The 16788-nt window shown below is 42.1% G+C and overlaps 1 protein-coding gene across 6 annotated transcripts in view; it reads right to left on the reverse strand.

Annotated features, from left to right (window-relative positions):
* Positions 1-1388: 1388 nt before the first annotated feature.
* mfge8b (milk fat globule EGF and factor V/VIII domain containing b) overlaps positions 1389-16788 on the reverse strand; it is a 48931-nt gene continuing 33531 nt past the window's right edge. For 2 of the 6 annotated variants that reach the window (XM_079501495.1, XM_079501493.1), the window contains 6 exons: positions 16556-16737; positions 14221-14376; positions 12488-12632; positions 9945-10129; positions 9672-9827; positions 1389-6764 (listed from right to left, as the gene is read on the reverse strand). In XM_079501495.1, the coding sequence (XP_079357621.1) occupies positions 6621-6764; positions 9672-9827; positions 9945-10129; positions 12488-12632; positions 14221-14376; positions 16556-16737 (968 nt within the window). In that variant the 3' untranslated portion in view covers positions 1389-6620. Of the gene's footprint in view, positions 6765-9671; positions 9828-9944; positions 10151-12487; positions 12633-14220; positions 14377-16555; positions 16738-16788 lie in introns of all 6 variants that reach the window. The other 4 variants (XM_079501494.1, XM_079501492.1, XR_013790060.1 and 1 more) reach the window with 3 other exon arrangements.

Here is a 16788-nt window from a genome sequence, read left to right on the forward strand (position 1 = left end):
ATTACAGAACTCTTCAACACTGTTGAACTGTGTACATTTAATTTGAAATTGCCCAATAGGGGGTACCATCAGTTGCAAACATGTGTCGGGCACAAAAATCACCAAATGGTAAATGGTGCATTTATATAGCGCCTTTATCCAAGGCATAGATTGTGCATTACATTCACCCATTCACACACACATTCATACACCGATTGCAGCGGAAGCCATGCAAGGTACCAACCAGCACATCGGGAGCAATTTGGGGTTCAGTGTCTTGCCCAAGGACACTTCGACATGTAGACAGGAGGAGCCGGGATTCGAACCGCCGACCCATGGATCATTGGACGACCTGCTCTACCTCCTGAGCCAACATCCCAAAAAGAGATGTTTTAAATAAAATGGGTTAGGGTAGTTTCGAGTTCTCTCTCTCTGGGGTAAGGGTAACCCACATTTCTCTAACAGTTGGAGGTGATGATTGGAAAAGGGCATGACCTGCTGGCACATTGGAAATAAATGGAAGGTCTACTCTAGCCTCTATGGTCTCTAGACTCACTCTCACAGCTTTCAAGTTTCATCTTATTACAGTCCGCGTTGGCTTGAACCCCTGAATCAACCCTTGGCAGCTCTATTTCTCTTATTACTTTCGGAACTGCAGAAAAACGAAGCTTCACCGCAGTCAGGAAGTCATAATTATTTCAATCCCCACATAGTGTCACATCCTGAATTTGCATCCACAAATTGTTTTGTTTTGGAGAAATAAAATAGGATGAAGATGCGGTTTTGTTTGGTGCCTACATGTAGTACATGTACATGAATACAGCAAATCTCACTCTGGAGTGAGTCCAAGGCAAGCCCCTTATTGCTCTCTGGTCAAGGACTTAAGTTCTGTCGTCTTAAAATTAACCACACACTGGTATTTTCAACCAGATGGTGTTGGGGTTGCCTTGCATAATAAGTCAGTGAATTGCTAAACATCACAAGGATTCAATCTCCATTCACCCTCCCTGCTCCTATGAATTCATCTCCATAGCATTATCTGTGAGGTTCACCTTCACTTGCATCCCCACAGAGAAAGGAATATTTCCAGAAGGTTGTCTACCACAGAAGAGGACTGGACTAGCCTCTACCAGCACATATTAAGGCCCTGGGGGTAGAAATGCTAAACAGGAGGAATTATACCACAATCCCCTGCATTTTTGATCCCCTTTTATATTGAAAATGGCCACAATGAATTAAACCTTCGGATTTATACCATCTTTAACTCAGAACGCCTGCATTTCAATTATTTACTGGATGGATCCTTCATCCCTCTCTTTTATCCTCCTAATGAAAGGACCATGGCCATTGCTCTCTCTCCGACACAGAGTAGAAGGATCGGTGTGGATCAATCATAATAACGGGCTGTGTATATTTAAATTTTTATTTGTATTTATTATTTTTCAGATACAAAGGCCAAACATAAAGAAGTCATCTTAAAACACAATGTTAAGAAAAAAAAGGGAAAAAAATAAAATAAAAAACATCAAATCAAAGCCATCATATGATCAAAGGTCAAACTATGATATTATTATCCAATAAAAACACATCTTTAATCATAGAATACCTGAACAAGGAGACTGAATCTCAGGAAACGTGAACCTTGGTGAACAAAACAACACCTAAGTCAACAATCCTATAGTCCTACAAAACCAAACAGCACTAACTGCTTTCAGTGTGTAAGGACGAGGGTCAGTTGAGTAGGGATCACATTTCACGATGGAAAACAGAAATGTATACCCGTTAAAGCAACACAAATGATATACTCTGCTTCTGAGAGGTGGTGGCGGATACAATGCATGCAGACGCAAAATAAACACAGCAAATGTTTTTTGGGGGAACTTCCCGTGGCAATGTTAAAGGACCACTTCACCACTTTTCAACATCTCTTCATATAATTGGTCCTCACTAATGTTCATGATAAAACACCACCATTTTTTCCTACTCAGTCCGTGTCTCATAGGAGGGCTTTTGGCAGTTCGGACACATGTCCACCAGTGACATCATCATTAGGCAGATTTTTTTTAAAACAAGATTTGTTTTAAAATATATTTAGATTTTTATTATCGTGAGAACGATGGCTTCAACTTTTGCATTGCAACTTTTCAGGAAAAGAAAGTCTGCCATTTCTATTAGCTTGGATTCACCATCGATGATGTCACTGGTGGACGGGTTTCTGAACTGCCCACAGCCTTCCTATGAGACACAGACTGAGTAGGAGAAAATGGTGGTATTTTATCATGAACATTAGTGAGGAACAATTATATGAAGAGATGTTGAAAAGTGGTGAAGTGCTCCTTTAAGTATGTACAGTGTTTGACACTATTCAACCACTACTACCATCTCTCCATGGCACTACCATGTCCACATGCAAGCTCCAGCTTTCTGCAACAATTCACATTGTAATACTATTGAATTAATATTCTTTTCTTATAAAAACAAAACAAAAACAAATACAGTATCATATTGCACATAAGCCCATAACTTTGAATTAATGGAAGTCGATATAAGGATGACAACATGAGTTAAGGGGAGAGAGAATAACATTATATGTCAGATTTGTGACTTGCTGTCCCTTCAGTACAGCAGTAAAAAAAAATATATAATTTGATTTTCAAAGCCTTGTTCAACTGTAATGCAGAACATTAGACCCTTGTGTAGAACATTGGAGACTGTGGCAAAACATGTGAAGAGTTATTTTCCAAAATAAAATACATCATATCCAAGGTGAGGAGAACATCATTACGATTAAGTGAACCATTCATCATTAAAAACGTTCTTAATTTCTTTACATGAGACATGCCAGTCAGTAAATAATGTCTCCTTGTTGACTACCACAGACTTAACCCCTTTTGGGCGGGAACCCCTTTTGGTGTTAGCATTATGTTATGCTTTAGCTATTGAAAAATAGCAGATCTACAAGCTCATAGCGCACCACCGAGTGGCGCGCTACGAGCTCGTAGGTCTGCTATTTTTGAAAAATCGAAGAACGACTGACATAGAAACATAGCTTTTTCAGAAAACTGTCAGGATGTAGAAGACATTTTTAGAATCTGGGGAGTAGTTCACCCCAAAAATGAATTGTTTTAGGTTTTTGGTCATATTCCTAAGGACCTTAGCCAATCATTTGATGACTGGCGGAGTCTCCGGTAGGAGAAACAAACAGTCTCCATATTTTTGTCATCTAAAATACAATTATTATTATTTTGAGTGAACTACTCCTTTACGATAACCGTTACCATTTTTGTTAGAACTCCTCAAATCCTCTCATTTTGAAAAAGAAAACCCCTCTTCATTAACATTATTAAGTCATGTGAACAAATCATTGTACAGTAAAAGAGTACAGTATATACAAATGCTGCTAACAACGCTAAGCTCCATTAGATCATCTTTGCCATTCCACTATGAATCGATCTATGAATCGATCTATGAATGAACAAAACAACTAGATTTACTATTGTTCTCCTGTGTAAAATACCCTTTTGGTTTCACAATATTTAAAATGTCAAAAACACAAAACACAAAAAATATATACTGTATATTAAAGAAAAATCCATAATTGAAAAGTGCCACAAAGAGAAAGGGGAAGGCACACCTCAGTGTGCGGCGCGTGTGTGTTTCAGTAGCGTGTCCAGTGCCAGTACGGTCTGACCTGAGGCCAGGCATCCATCAATATTCATACTTTTATCTTCTCCGTTTACAAGGTATAGAAACACAACCTTAATCATTTTTCTCAAAAATAATTTCTACTTATAGCTACTTTTCCCCCTGAAACTTATTAGTAAAGATTTGTGTTTGTGAAATGGCAGCCGTTTTTTTTCTTCTTTTTTGTTAATGATCAAAACAATTTCCCATAATCCTTGTTTTTTTTATTGTCCAACCTTGCATCAGATCCCTATAACACAGTGATGGTGCTTAAGGAGACACACTTAAGGTGGTTGCACACCGGCCGCGTTTTTCGGAAAACCGATGGAGAAACGCTGCTAAAAATCCGAATTCGCATCCGATTCGCGCCCGGTGTGTGGAGACCTTTAAACTCATTATCTGAGGGAATAGCTAAACCTATTATTTAAAATGATTATTTCTCTATTTTTCTTTTACACAAAATCACGTTTATGACAGAATCTCTCATGGCATGCTTGTTGTTGACATAATGACCCATTGTATAATGAAATATAATGGAATTAATCTAATCAGCAATCGTTAATCGTGAAATGGATTTTTGACAACCGCAATATTTTAATAGTCTAATGTATGGAATGGGTATTTTATCGATGACCAGTAAACTATGTGTTTGTACAATTATTGTACAAACGTGTTTACTTTGATAAATTAATTTAGCATTTAGTTTTATTCAATTATGTACACAATACAAGAATAGTTAGTATTCTTAAATATATTACTTGCAGACTAGCAGATTTTTATAGAAAACTATATTCTAATGAGTCAAATGGTCATACTATGGATGTTTCCTTCTCTCAAACAGCTCAAACTAATTGTGTAAATAATATGTAAAATAACAAATGCAAAGCTTATTACTTGCCAAATCACTGCAGGAAGATGCTAGAAACACTAAACCTCACATGCCTGCTGTCAAAGCAATATTCTTTTGTTACATCATAGCTATTTATCTGAATTGTGGCGATATGGAGACAAAGTTTCGGAGTGATTAGTTAGCATTCCAAAAGGCCGGGTCATACTCAGGCCTGAACTGAATTTGTCATGTGATTATTTTCCATTTATCTTATTTCTAATACACAATAAACATACAGTAAAAGATCTTCGTGAAATGTGGAAAACCTTGTATACAATGTAATGTATAGTGCTGGCAGCGCCCACTCATGTTTTCCATGAACGGAAACAGACCACACCAACCCTAAAAGCAAGGAATTCCCATTGTCTCTGAAAGTGGACATAAAATGTATAAGCGTGCGTTAGCTTGGTAGAGGAGCTCCCCTCTCAGTCTTTGAGGTTTGGGTTTGCCCAGGTAGAAGTGGTTCAGGGTCAGAGTCCATACAAGCACCAGCTGACACAGCAGTACTCTGTTACCCACATCACCTCTATCCCCTGACCCCTGACCTTTAGCACTTCTCAACTGGTTTTGGTTGACCTTCTCCATCGAGTCCTAATCCAACAATACCACGCCCGTTCCACTAAACAAACCAAGCTCCAAGTCCGTGACCCTGAGGGAGTGTTGTACGAGTCGTGACCCACTCTTGCGCGACGACTGGCTGATGTATATGATTGAAATATGAGCCAGGCCAGGGGTCGCCTTTCAAGTGATCAGAGATCTGGAGATATAGTATTATTAGTCTATCAGATAGACAGAAGATCAATATAAATAAAATACAACTTTGTTTTCCCCCCCACTGACATTTATGAAAGATCCGTCATGACAAACGACGACTGCATGAGTCTTTGCTCCCCTCAAAGCGATTGCAGATCCATCAAAGCCAAATTGGACTAACAATGATCTAATATTATGATTTATTCGGTCAGACATCTGTTTGGAAAACAAAGAAATTAAAAAAAGGTGTGTGAGATCAACTGTGTGAGATCAACTCAACCATGGGCCATGGAGCCAGAGATTAGAGGAATCTGACCCTCCCCTAGTACCCCCCATCCATCCAGGGTTGTTGGAGTGCTGCTGGTGGTGGTGTTTGCTGCCCCCTAGGGCCAAGAGCAAGGCAGTGCAGGTGTGGCTCAGTCAGAAGAGGAGAAGGAATAGAAGGTGAGGAAGGAGAGGTGTGGGGTAAAGGCAGTGGTGGAAAGTAACTAAGTACATTTACTTAAGTACTGTACTTAAGTACAGTTTTGAGGTACTTTTACTTTACTGGAGTATTTCCCAATTCTAATACTTTTACTTCTACACTCCACAAAATCTCAGAGGCAAATATTGTACTTTTACTCCACTACAATTATTTGAAAACTTTAGTTACTATAGATAGATTTCGATTATTATTACAAAACATACATTAACCACTTCAGTCCTATATACATTTTGGCCATTAGAAAATAGCCGATCTACAAGCTCACAATGCGTCCCGATGTGACGCATTGTGAGCTTGTAGATCTGACATTTTCCAAAATATTTGTATACATTCGAAAACTTGTGAAATGGGACGCATGGCGAGCAGTGTCGAGCACGTTCTACTTTTGGTACTTTAAGTACATTTCGATACGAATACCATGTACTTTTACTCCAGTTAAATTAGAATTCTGAACTTTGGCCTCACTCAGACCTTTACTGCATTGCTGTATGCTTGTTGGATGAATGTTGTGTAGTGTCATGGCCGCCCCAATGCATTTCCAATGGAAGTCACATGGTTTGTAGTCCACATTTTGGACTACAAGCTGTTGTATGGCTTTCGGCTGTGTTTCGACTGCGCCCCTCCCCCTCATACAACACAAACCATGTGACTCCCATTGGAAATGCAATGAGTGAGGCCCTACACTTGTAAAAGAGTATTTCTACATTGTTGATACTTGATACTTTTAACTCCAGTAAAACAGGTCGAGTACCTTTGACCTTTCCCACCACTGGCTGTGAGGAGGTAGAGGTGGGGTGGGGGGTGGGGGGGGGGGGGTATGGGGGGGAGGGGTTACTCGTCGCAGCCCAGCAGCTCCACTCGCAGGGTGATGCGGTCGTGCCACGCCCAGGGCAGCACGCGCACGTAGCGGCCGTAGAAGGGTGTCTCGAACACGTTGATCTTGTGCACATTGTTGTCGGAGTTACCCATGAAGATCTGGGGGTTGAGAGCCAATCAGAACAAAGTGTCAAAACTCAAAAACGTTACAAAACAAAATCTAAGTTTTAACGTTAATTAATGCTAGTTGAGACTTGGGAGTGTAGACTAGAGGGGTTCTCAACGTTTTTGGCCGGGGACCCCCGGAAATGCTTTGGCAATGTCTCGGGACCCAAACTAGTGAAAATAGCACATCTACAAGTTCACAGGTGTGAGCTAGCAGGTCTGCTACTTTCACTACTTCTTAAACATTAGTTTTGTAATTTATGGAATTTATTTTATTTCTTTATGAAATAAATATATAATATATATATAATAATAAAATACATAATAATGTAATTTTTTTATGTTTTGAAATAATAATAATTAAAAACAATACAGTGACCTATAATAATGTGTAATGTGTAGAGTAGTTGTTAATGAGAGCCAGTTGTGATGTGAGGTTTCAACTCTGTACTGTAGGTTAGTAATATGTCTGAATATTCACTGAATTCGGCCTGATTTAGATGTTATTCTTCATAAAAACAAGTTTATGAGTGGTTTTCCTTCTGACATAAGTTGAGGATACAAATCCTAAATTCAATCCCTCTGTTTTGGTTACTTTCACTGGACACAGGTGCACCGACTGCACATCTGGCATTTAAATTCATAGTTGGATGAATTGTTACATATTTACCGAAGACTGATCGAGCCAAATGTCAATCGGATTGCTTCCAGATGAAGAAATGAATACGTCACCTGAAAAGTAAACTAATAGCTTTTCCTTCTGCCTCAGATCTTTTCTTTATTCTACTGTCCCTTCTCACTGCTGAGCACTAATAGTTGGTTCGTTAGAGAAGGTAGAGGCGAGAACGGGTAACATTCCATTCACGTGACATCGCCAGTATGCTTCTTTCACCGGGAGGGCGTAATGCATGCAGAGGAACAAGCTATCCTTTATTGGAACAACATAAAGTGCTCTGTGCTCGTTTTTATGTCACCAAATCAAATCAATCAATCAATCAATAAATCCCAGTTTGCTTCCCACTGAACAGGCTCCCTGTCCAACCAGTCGTTACTGCGGTCTAGCTTCCCTGCCTCGAACACGGCCAGCCCATTGGAAGGTCTTGCCAAGATGCACATAGCGGATGATTTAAACCCCTATACTCCGCAGTGATGGGCAGAAACTTTGTGTTATTAAATGATTAAGCAGCAGCGGCAACGCACAACTCCACGACAGACAACACGACAGACAAGCCTGAGGGACCAGCCGAAGAAACAGTACTAAACCTCAGCAGTAGTAAACATGTCTAAAGTTAATCTCAGTAGGGACCAGTTGAGTGTACTGTCTAAATGTACTGTCTAAAAAGGTATGTCGTTTGCCCCCACCTACAATACTAATCTCTTCAATACCAGAATTGATTTGTTCAGATCTTAAAGGGGAATTTCTCCCTAACCCTTTTTTTTACAAAAGTAAGTTGATAATTATGTATATTGACCAAAACAAAATATAAAAAAAGAAAAAAAAAAGATATAGGGCGCTGGTCCTGGAGCTGCTCCTTCAGCTGCTCCTGGAGGGGTCTAACGCTAGAACTCCTATTCAATTGCGCAATTGTTTTTTGTTCACATCTGTTCTAGATGATGTGACAGCAACACTCCATGCATTGTTGACACTGCACTCTTCCTGGTAATACTATTTTTTTATATATTTTTTTGGTCAATATACATATATAATTATCAACTTACTTTTGTAAAAAAAAAGGGTTAGGGAGAAATTCCCCTTTAATCGGAATTTACATTTAAAAACCTGGTATCACCACCATTCTGGGCATACGCACAACTTCCCTAGTCCATCTCCGGTGTTGGACTCAAATTCGGATACTACACTCTCGACTGACCCTTCCTGACCCTTCCATGGTGTTTAGACCCAAGTCTCGTTTTGTACCTATGGTTTCTGATCCCTCTTTGATTGCTTTTACTAAAAAGATCATCATATTGAGAAATTGTTTAATGATGCCTCTGATGTGGTGAACAAAGCGAACCTGACCCATAGAGAACATATTGCACTTGATGATTTGTCTAAAGATGATGATATTGTTATCCGCCCAGTGGAAAAAGGGGGTGCTGTTGTAGTGCTGTCTAGGGAGCAATATATCACAGAAACAAAACAGCAACTTAATTCGAACCATTACATACAACTTTTGAACAACCCGCTGGCCAATATGACAAAAGAATTCCACAGCATCATTGTTAACGTTAGGAGTCGCGATGGATTTCGGATGATGCATCTACATTTTTACTTGACTCCCCTATGCTTGCTTCTTTCTACTTACTGTAAAATCCACAAACAGCCTTTTGACAACCCTCCTGGCCGCCCTATTATTTCGGGAAATGGCACCATAACCGCAACCATTAAGCCATATGTAAAGAAACTGCCGTCATTTATAGAAGATACTACTGATGTTCTAATCCAGGGGTTCTCAACGTTTTTGGCCGGGGACCCCCGAAAATGCTTTGGCAACGTCTCGGGACCCCCGCCCCGCCCCCTCTCGACCCCCAATATAAATTGACTGCTACAATAACCTTAAACCATTTTGGGCGGGAACCCCTTTTGGTGTTTTAAGCATTGTTATAATTTAGCTATTGAAAAATAGCAGATCTACAAGCTCATAGCGCGCCACCGAGTGGCGCGCTACGAGCTTGTAGGTCTGCTATTTTTGAAAAATCGTGAAAAAAATGAATCTTTTTTTTTTTTTTATAATTTGGGGACCCCCTAAAATAATTTGGCGACCCCCCGAGGGGTCGCGACCCACGGGTTGAGAACCCCTGTTCTAATCAAGCTGTCTGAACGGACCTTGTCTGTCCTGGTGGTGGACAGACAAGGTCTGTCCATACTACTGATGTTCTAATCAAGCTGTCTGAACGGACCTTGTCTGTCCTGGTGGTGGAGTCTTTGAATATAGTCCAGGACTGTCCGTCGTCACTATGGGCCACCTTGAAGGCGCTGACAAACTGAATATTGCCAAAGTCCTTGGCTCCCTGGGTGATGATGCCTGAGATTCTCTTAGGACGTCCCAGGTCCACCTGCACACATACATAGTATTAACAAACACAGAGCAAGATAAACATTTTAGAGCCGTTATACTTCTCACAATAACAGAAGATCATTTCGTCATGTTTAGTATACAGTGTCTTCCCTACCTGCAGCCACTCAGAGCGGTCATTGGTGGCAGCGGTCCAGGCGTTGGTCTTTCCCTGTTTGTCCAGGCGGGCGTAGTGGGCGTGCCACGTGAACGCATCGATGCCCCACGTACGGAACGTGCTGGAGGCCGAGAGCTGGTGGTCCGTTACCAGGCGAGACTTCACACCGAGGGGCTCGGAACAACCTGCCGTGTTCGAATACACTGCTGAGGTGAGACCAGAGAGGACGAGAGACATGGGGACATGCAAGCAGCTGAAGCTAGTGATGTGAACAAATAAAGGGATGTTATGTGAGGAAATGGAAGACCAAGGTGTTTAAACTATAAACTACCTGAATAACCTCAGATGAACTCTAAGCAGGCAGAACTATTGTTCGGAGAGTCAGCACATCACGAGTTCTGAAAATAGGTTCTGAGACCGTAAATTTGTAGTTATATGATCGATATGCGTAGTTATAGCCTTTCCAAAGACAAGTTGGCCACGGACCATCATTTGAGGTGATTTAGCCTCAGACAATTTTTAGATTTAGTCCACAATTCCATGCTGTGTTGAGTACAATAGGAGAGATAACAAGCAAACGATTAAAATAATTGTGAAGACTTCTTGAAAATTAAGTACAGATGTTTACCAATAATTGAACTCTTGAGAGAGTAAAATGAACCCCAATAGACCCGTAAGGGTCCATTTCATTCATGGTCTCAAGAGTTAAAGATCTAAAAGGTCCATTTGGATACGAACTCTCCATCATTTAGCTGGGGACCATCTGGAACCCCCTCAAGGACCACTGGTGGTCCACGGACCACTGGTTGGGAACCACTGCCTGATATAAACTCTGTTGTGGCAGATAGCCGATCTGCAATCTCAACGCACTGCATTGTTGTGATGTGTTGTGAGCTTGTAGATCTTTGTCAATACTGGCACATCCAGCCTTTTGTCAGCAAACATTCTCATGAAAAAAAAAAACTAAGAGAGTTACTGTCTTTAAGGTTCAAAGCGCCAAAAGCTGACTCACACATTACAACACAAGAAGTTGACTTAAACATTCGCAGGCATGTCCACGTCAACGAGAGACAAACATACAACAAATATGTCAAAATAAAAGTGTGATGTCCACACCAGAGATAGACACATGGATGCACGCCCAAAGCCAAAGAGACAAAATACTCCACGCTTTCTGACAAACATTAACAGAAAAGAGAGGAACATGGGAGTTTGTAATGAAGACAGAGCGCTGGCAGCAGATACACACTGGCGTCAGATGAAAGCCAACAGAGAGATCAATCGACGTTTGTTGCAGAAGAGAAGACATAAAAGAAACCAAATATTATCTTGGCTCAACTCAGCATGCGTGACAACACTCAGAGGATGGTATGACAAATGTGGATTTTGCGGTTTCCAAGAAAACTCCTATTCCTTTGCACCCTGCGTGTCTGTGCCAATGTTTCCAATGCATCCATATGGTGTTTATAAATGACCTGACGGTACTTTTGTCTAACAGAGGATTGTGTAAGTGTGCGTGCGTGCGTGCGTGCGTGTGTGTATGTGTGTGTAAAGCAAAGCAAAGTTCTTTGTTTACCCAGGGTAAGTGGACTAAGCTCGAGATGCTTGTTTACAGCCACGCCCTGCTCATAGAACATTTCATGTTTGGGGTTCAATGCCTTGCTCAAGGGCACTTCAGCGGTGGTAATTTTAACGTGCCGGTCCGGGGATTCGAACTGGCAACCTTCCGGTATCAAGACGCAAACCGTTCGGCGTGTGTTCGTGTGTGTGTGTGTGTGTGTGTGTGTGTGTGTGTGTGTGTGTGTGTGTGTGTGTGTGTGTGTGTGTGTGTGTGTGTGTGTGTGTGTGTGTGCGCGTGCGTTTGGATTGTGTGAGATATAATCTGATATTGTTGTATGTGTTCCAACATTCTTTATGAGTTATGATCAGTGCTTACTGCTTATAGTGTACAAAACTACTTTATAGGGGTGTCTGGGTGGTGCAGGCAGGGTAAAGTTACTGCCCAGCACCACTAACATGGAAAGTGGAGTCAGATTCCTCTGCGGTGCCTCCGGGTTGGCCCGGGCGCTCCAACAAACACAATTGGCCCTGTTTACGGATCGGAAGCAGGCACAGGAGGGAAGTCCCGGCTTAATGGAAAGATTTCAGGTGATGTAGCACAGGGCACCACCTTTGGGGAGGGCACTGAACGGCGGGGAGAAAGTGAAAAAAGACTCAACTATCGCCATAAGAGCGTTAAAATTCAGAAGCAAAGGCTGGTGAAGGAGGATTAAAATGGTGAATGGTGAAGCGACAATTTTCCACACTGTGAAGTTGTTTTCTTCAGTGAAAAAAGCTAGTCGACAAACATTCTTTGTCATTGTTTTAGTAGACGAAAATTAATACTGCTGCTCAGCAGAGGTGTGGAAACTTTGGAGGCACATATAGCATGTTCCTCTTGAACATGTTTCGTCCTCCCAGTGAAACTTGAAAGACAAAGAAGAAACAGAGTGTGTGTGTGTGTGTGTGTGTGTGTGTGTGTGTGTGTGTGTGTGTGTATTTACCATTGAGCTCACAGCCAACCAGCTCCATTCGCAGAGTGCAAGCTTTGCGGCAAATCACTGGGATGACACGGATATACTGGGCGATGATGGGAGGGTCAAACAGGTTGGTCTTGGTTCCATCGTTGTTGACATTTGCTAAAAACACCTAGAGAAAGAGCATACTTTAAATTTAAAATCCATCATAAAACCCATAAGTCTGTTCGACCATTAATGTAAAACACTGTTTCAATGTTCATGTGCACGACCTCATTCATAACCCCCGAATCTGTGTTGTTAGACAACGGTTTCTGTTGTGTCTGACATCAGTGCATGTTACGTTTACGTCCGTTGACCCAACTTCAACTCACAAGGTAATTTTAATATAGGATACACATGTCATTCTACCTCTCTCTCTCCATCTCTCACTCTCTCCTCTCTCTCTGTCGCTCTCTCTCTCTCACACACACACACACACACACACACACACACACACACACACAAACATAGAGTACAGGCTTTAGTTCCGACACTATTATTGGTCTGACAGTCATTAGACCGACAACCTACCTCAAACCCTAACCTAACAAAGCACGGGAGCAGTGCATGTTCGAGCGCTAGTCTGACCGTTGTTCCCACATGTCGGACTAATGCTCCATCGGAATTACCATTGGATCCCCAAACAAACACACACATCGTTTTTTTAACTGTACGCACCTGCCTGTCAGGGAGAGGGAGAGAGAAATATAGAGCGAGCGAACAAACGGGAGAAAGGAAGGGAGAGCGTATAGCTATTTCATATTTTTATATAAGAGATTACAATATTTACAATTGAACAGGTTGACCTGCTATGGAAACAATAAACTATCTGCTATGGAAATGGTAAACGGTCTCTGTTCCTTGCCTTAATGTGGCCTGTCACTGTACAGTTTCAGCGATGGCCCCATCTGCTGTTCATATCCCATATCCCGGAGTGACTGTGACAATGCCATTGCCACGAAACGACAATCATACGTGGCTCTGTGCCTGGGTGTGGAGTGTGGACTGTCCAATTTTATAACATAATACAGGTGTTCTCAACGTTTTTGGCTGGTGGGGACCCCCGGAAATGCTTTGTCCATGTCTCGCGACCCCAACCTTCCCCCACTTCCCCACCCCCAATACAGAAAATAACCTTAATAATAGAGAAATATATCATAAATCAATACTGAAACCAGATCTAATTATTAAGGAAAGTTTATGTAAACTCTTAATTTTTTAGGAGTTAGGGAACACCCTGATGTACTTTTTTTTGGTCATGGGTGGTACGGCCGACTCTAAGGATTTAAAAGTGCAATACACTACTGAATTATGTTGTAAAAATGATGTTAATAAATACACACATTTCCCAAAAGAAAATGTGTGTATTTCATTCAATCTGAGCAGAAGCAGAGACAAAACATAACACATTCATTAAAAGAAAATAGAATGACCATCAAAAGCAGAGGCATATTTCCCAGCAAATCCAACCCTGGATGTTCTAGCTGTTGTATTGTGTTGTTCTGTGATGTGGTCAGTGTTATGCTAGAGATGCTAGCTGGACTGTGATGTGGTCAGTGTTATGCTAGAGATGCTAGCTGGACTGTGTTTTGTTACAACCCGGTTATGGTATTTGTTTTTCTACCACCAGGCCCGACAGCAATTACAGTAATGTATGGTCCAATCTTGTAGAGTTGTGTTCCGTTGTGTATTGTTGTGGTGTAGTATAGTAGACTCACATGGTCCTTCCTCTGGTCATCTGTTCGGTACATGGTGTACGTTTTTCCGTCCAGGCTGGAGGCCACTTTGAAGGCTTTGATGAATTCGGCGGAGCCCATGCAGCTGGCGCCCTGCGTCACGATGCCTGTGAAACGCATCTTCCTCTGCACGTTGACCTGAGAGCACAGCCATACAGGGACACCAGTCAGTCAGTCACGGTACTATGTTGACCTGAGGTACATACAGGGACACCAGTCAGTCAGTCAGTCAGTCTGTCAGTCAGGGTACTATGTTGCCCTGAGACCACAGACATACAGGGACACCAGTCAGTCAGTCACGGTACTATGTTGACCTGAGGTACATACAGGGACACCAGTCAGTCAGTCAGTCAGTCACGGTACTATGTTGACCTGAGACCACAGACATACAGGGACACCCGTCAGTCAGTCAGTCAGTCAGTCACGGTACTATGTTGACCTGAGACCACAGACATACAGGGACACCAGTCAGTCAGTCAGTCAGTCACGGTATTATGTTGACCTGAGACCACAGACATACAGGGACACCAGTCAGTCAGTCAGTCAGTCACGGTACTATGTTGACCTGAGACCACAGACATACAGGGACACCAGTCAGTCAGTAGTCACGGTACTATGTTGACCTGAGACCACAGACATACAGGGACACCAGTCAGTCAGTCACGGTACTATGTTGACCTGAGACCACAGACATACAGGGACACCAGTCAGTCAGTCAGTCAGTCACGGTACTACAGTATGTTGACCTGAGACCACAGACATACAGGGACATCAGTCAGTCAGTCAGTCACAGTATTATGTTGACCTGAGACCACAGACATACATACAGGGACATCAGTCAGTCACGGTTCTATTTCACAGGACGTTGATCAATCGACCACATAGTCACTTCCTGCTGTTTGTTTTGCATGTCTTTAGTCTGCCCTCGCTCAACTTCCTGCCTCTCTACACCAGTGGTTTCAGGGCGTTTTGATCCACGCCACCCCTGAATTACATTGTTACTTTATAGAACCTTACATCTATGGCATATATTACAGATTATTGTCTCCACCAGGCCGAAGGCATGGGGAGAGAGTATGTTTTGCACTCCGTCCGTGTGTCCGTCCGTCCGTCCGTCCGTCCGTCCTTCCTTCCGTCCGTCCGTTACCAGCTAATCTCCAGCACCGTTAAGACGGTCGATGCCAAATTTTTTGATATGACTCCTCCAGATTCTGTCCAAAAATCTCACAAATCGTTACACAGTATCTCTATGGTCATGTGCTCAAGTTGGATCTGTCCGATATTTCATATTCCATCCTGATTGGCTATAATTGGCTTTCACAGTTTGCAAGATTGCCCCATTTTGAACAAAAGCCTCAAATCATGAACGCAGCATGCAATTTACGTGAAATCTTTCACACATTTTCTTACTAGGCTGAGGAATATATCCCACCCTTTTCACATTGGCCTGTTATAGCGCCACCAACAGGTTGATTTTTGCAAAACACATTTTTGGAACAAAATGCCTCAAATCATCCAATTGCCATCAAAGGCAAGAAATGGCAATCGGTATACATGATCTCTGTAGTCATGTGATCAAGACGAGTCTGTTGGATTTCTCAGATTGTACACTGATTGGCTAAGTTTTCAGGAGTGGCCAGTTTTGTACAAAATGCTGCACATGTCCTGCTCATCCAGAATTCTATCCTCAGAGATGCTATGAGTGATCTGGCTCTGCATTTCCTCAACAAAATGAAGAGAATTGTTGCAAAAACAAATACAAAAAAACATCCTCCTAAACATTTTGCCAAACATCACACACACTCCTCCTGGTGGAGACCTGTGCCCGGAAGGGCACTTTTTCTAGTATGTAAATATTTCCCCCTAAAATACAGCATGTCAGGAAGAAAACTGGAGATTTCCATTATGACAGATTGAAAATAACTTGTTACTGTATACTTGTATCCCTATTCTAGGGGGAACATTTGCCAAGAATAGATGATCTTGGCGAATTATTCCCCACCAACGTGTCGCAACGCAACACATTGTGAGCTTGTAGTGCTGATATTTTTGACCATATTTTTGATATTTAAGACCACACCAAGTACAATGCAACCAATAAGTATAGGGTCTGTGTGGTTAAACTGAAGTGATATTAAATTCCAAATATTATCCTGCGGTACCCCTGGTCTTGCATCACAGCTTCCTCTTTGAGAAACCCTGCTCTACATTTTCCTGTCTGAATGAACGTAAAACACAGTGAATGCATTCTCTATTTCATATCCGCTTTCTAGCTCTCCATCACCCAATTCCACCCCCAGCATTCTTTCTTTCTGACCTGGATCCAGGGGTTCCTGTCGTGCGAGGCAGCCGTCCAGGCATTCACCAGGCCCTTGTTGTTCAGCCTGGCCAGCTCCGGGCCCCAGCGCTGGAGGCCCAGCATGCGATAATGGACGGACGACGTACTGATCTGAGACTCAGAAATACCTCCACCCTCCATACCCATCAGAGAAATGCAACCTGAGAGGAGATGGAGATGTAGGGAGACAGAGGGAGGGAAGAGTTTAGATT

The sequence above is a fragment of the Electrona antarctica genome (genome assembly GCF_951216825.1).
Source record: "Electrona antarctica genome assembly, chromosome: 5".
Lineage (NCBI taxonomy): Eukaryota > Metazoa > Chordata > Actinopteri > Myctophiformes > Myctophidae > Electrona > Electrona antarctica.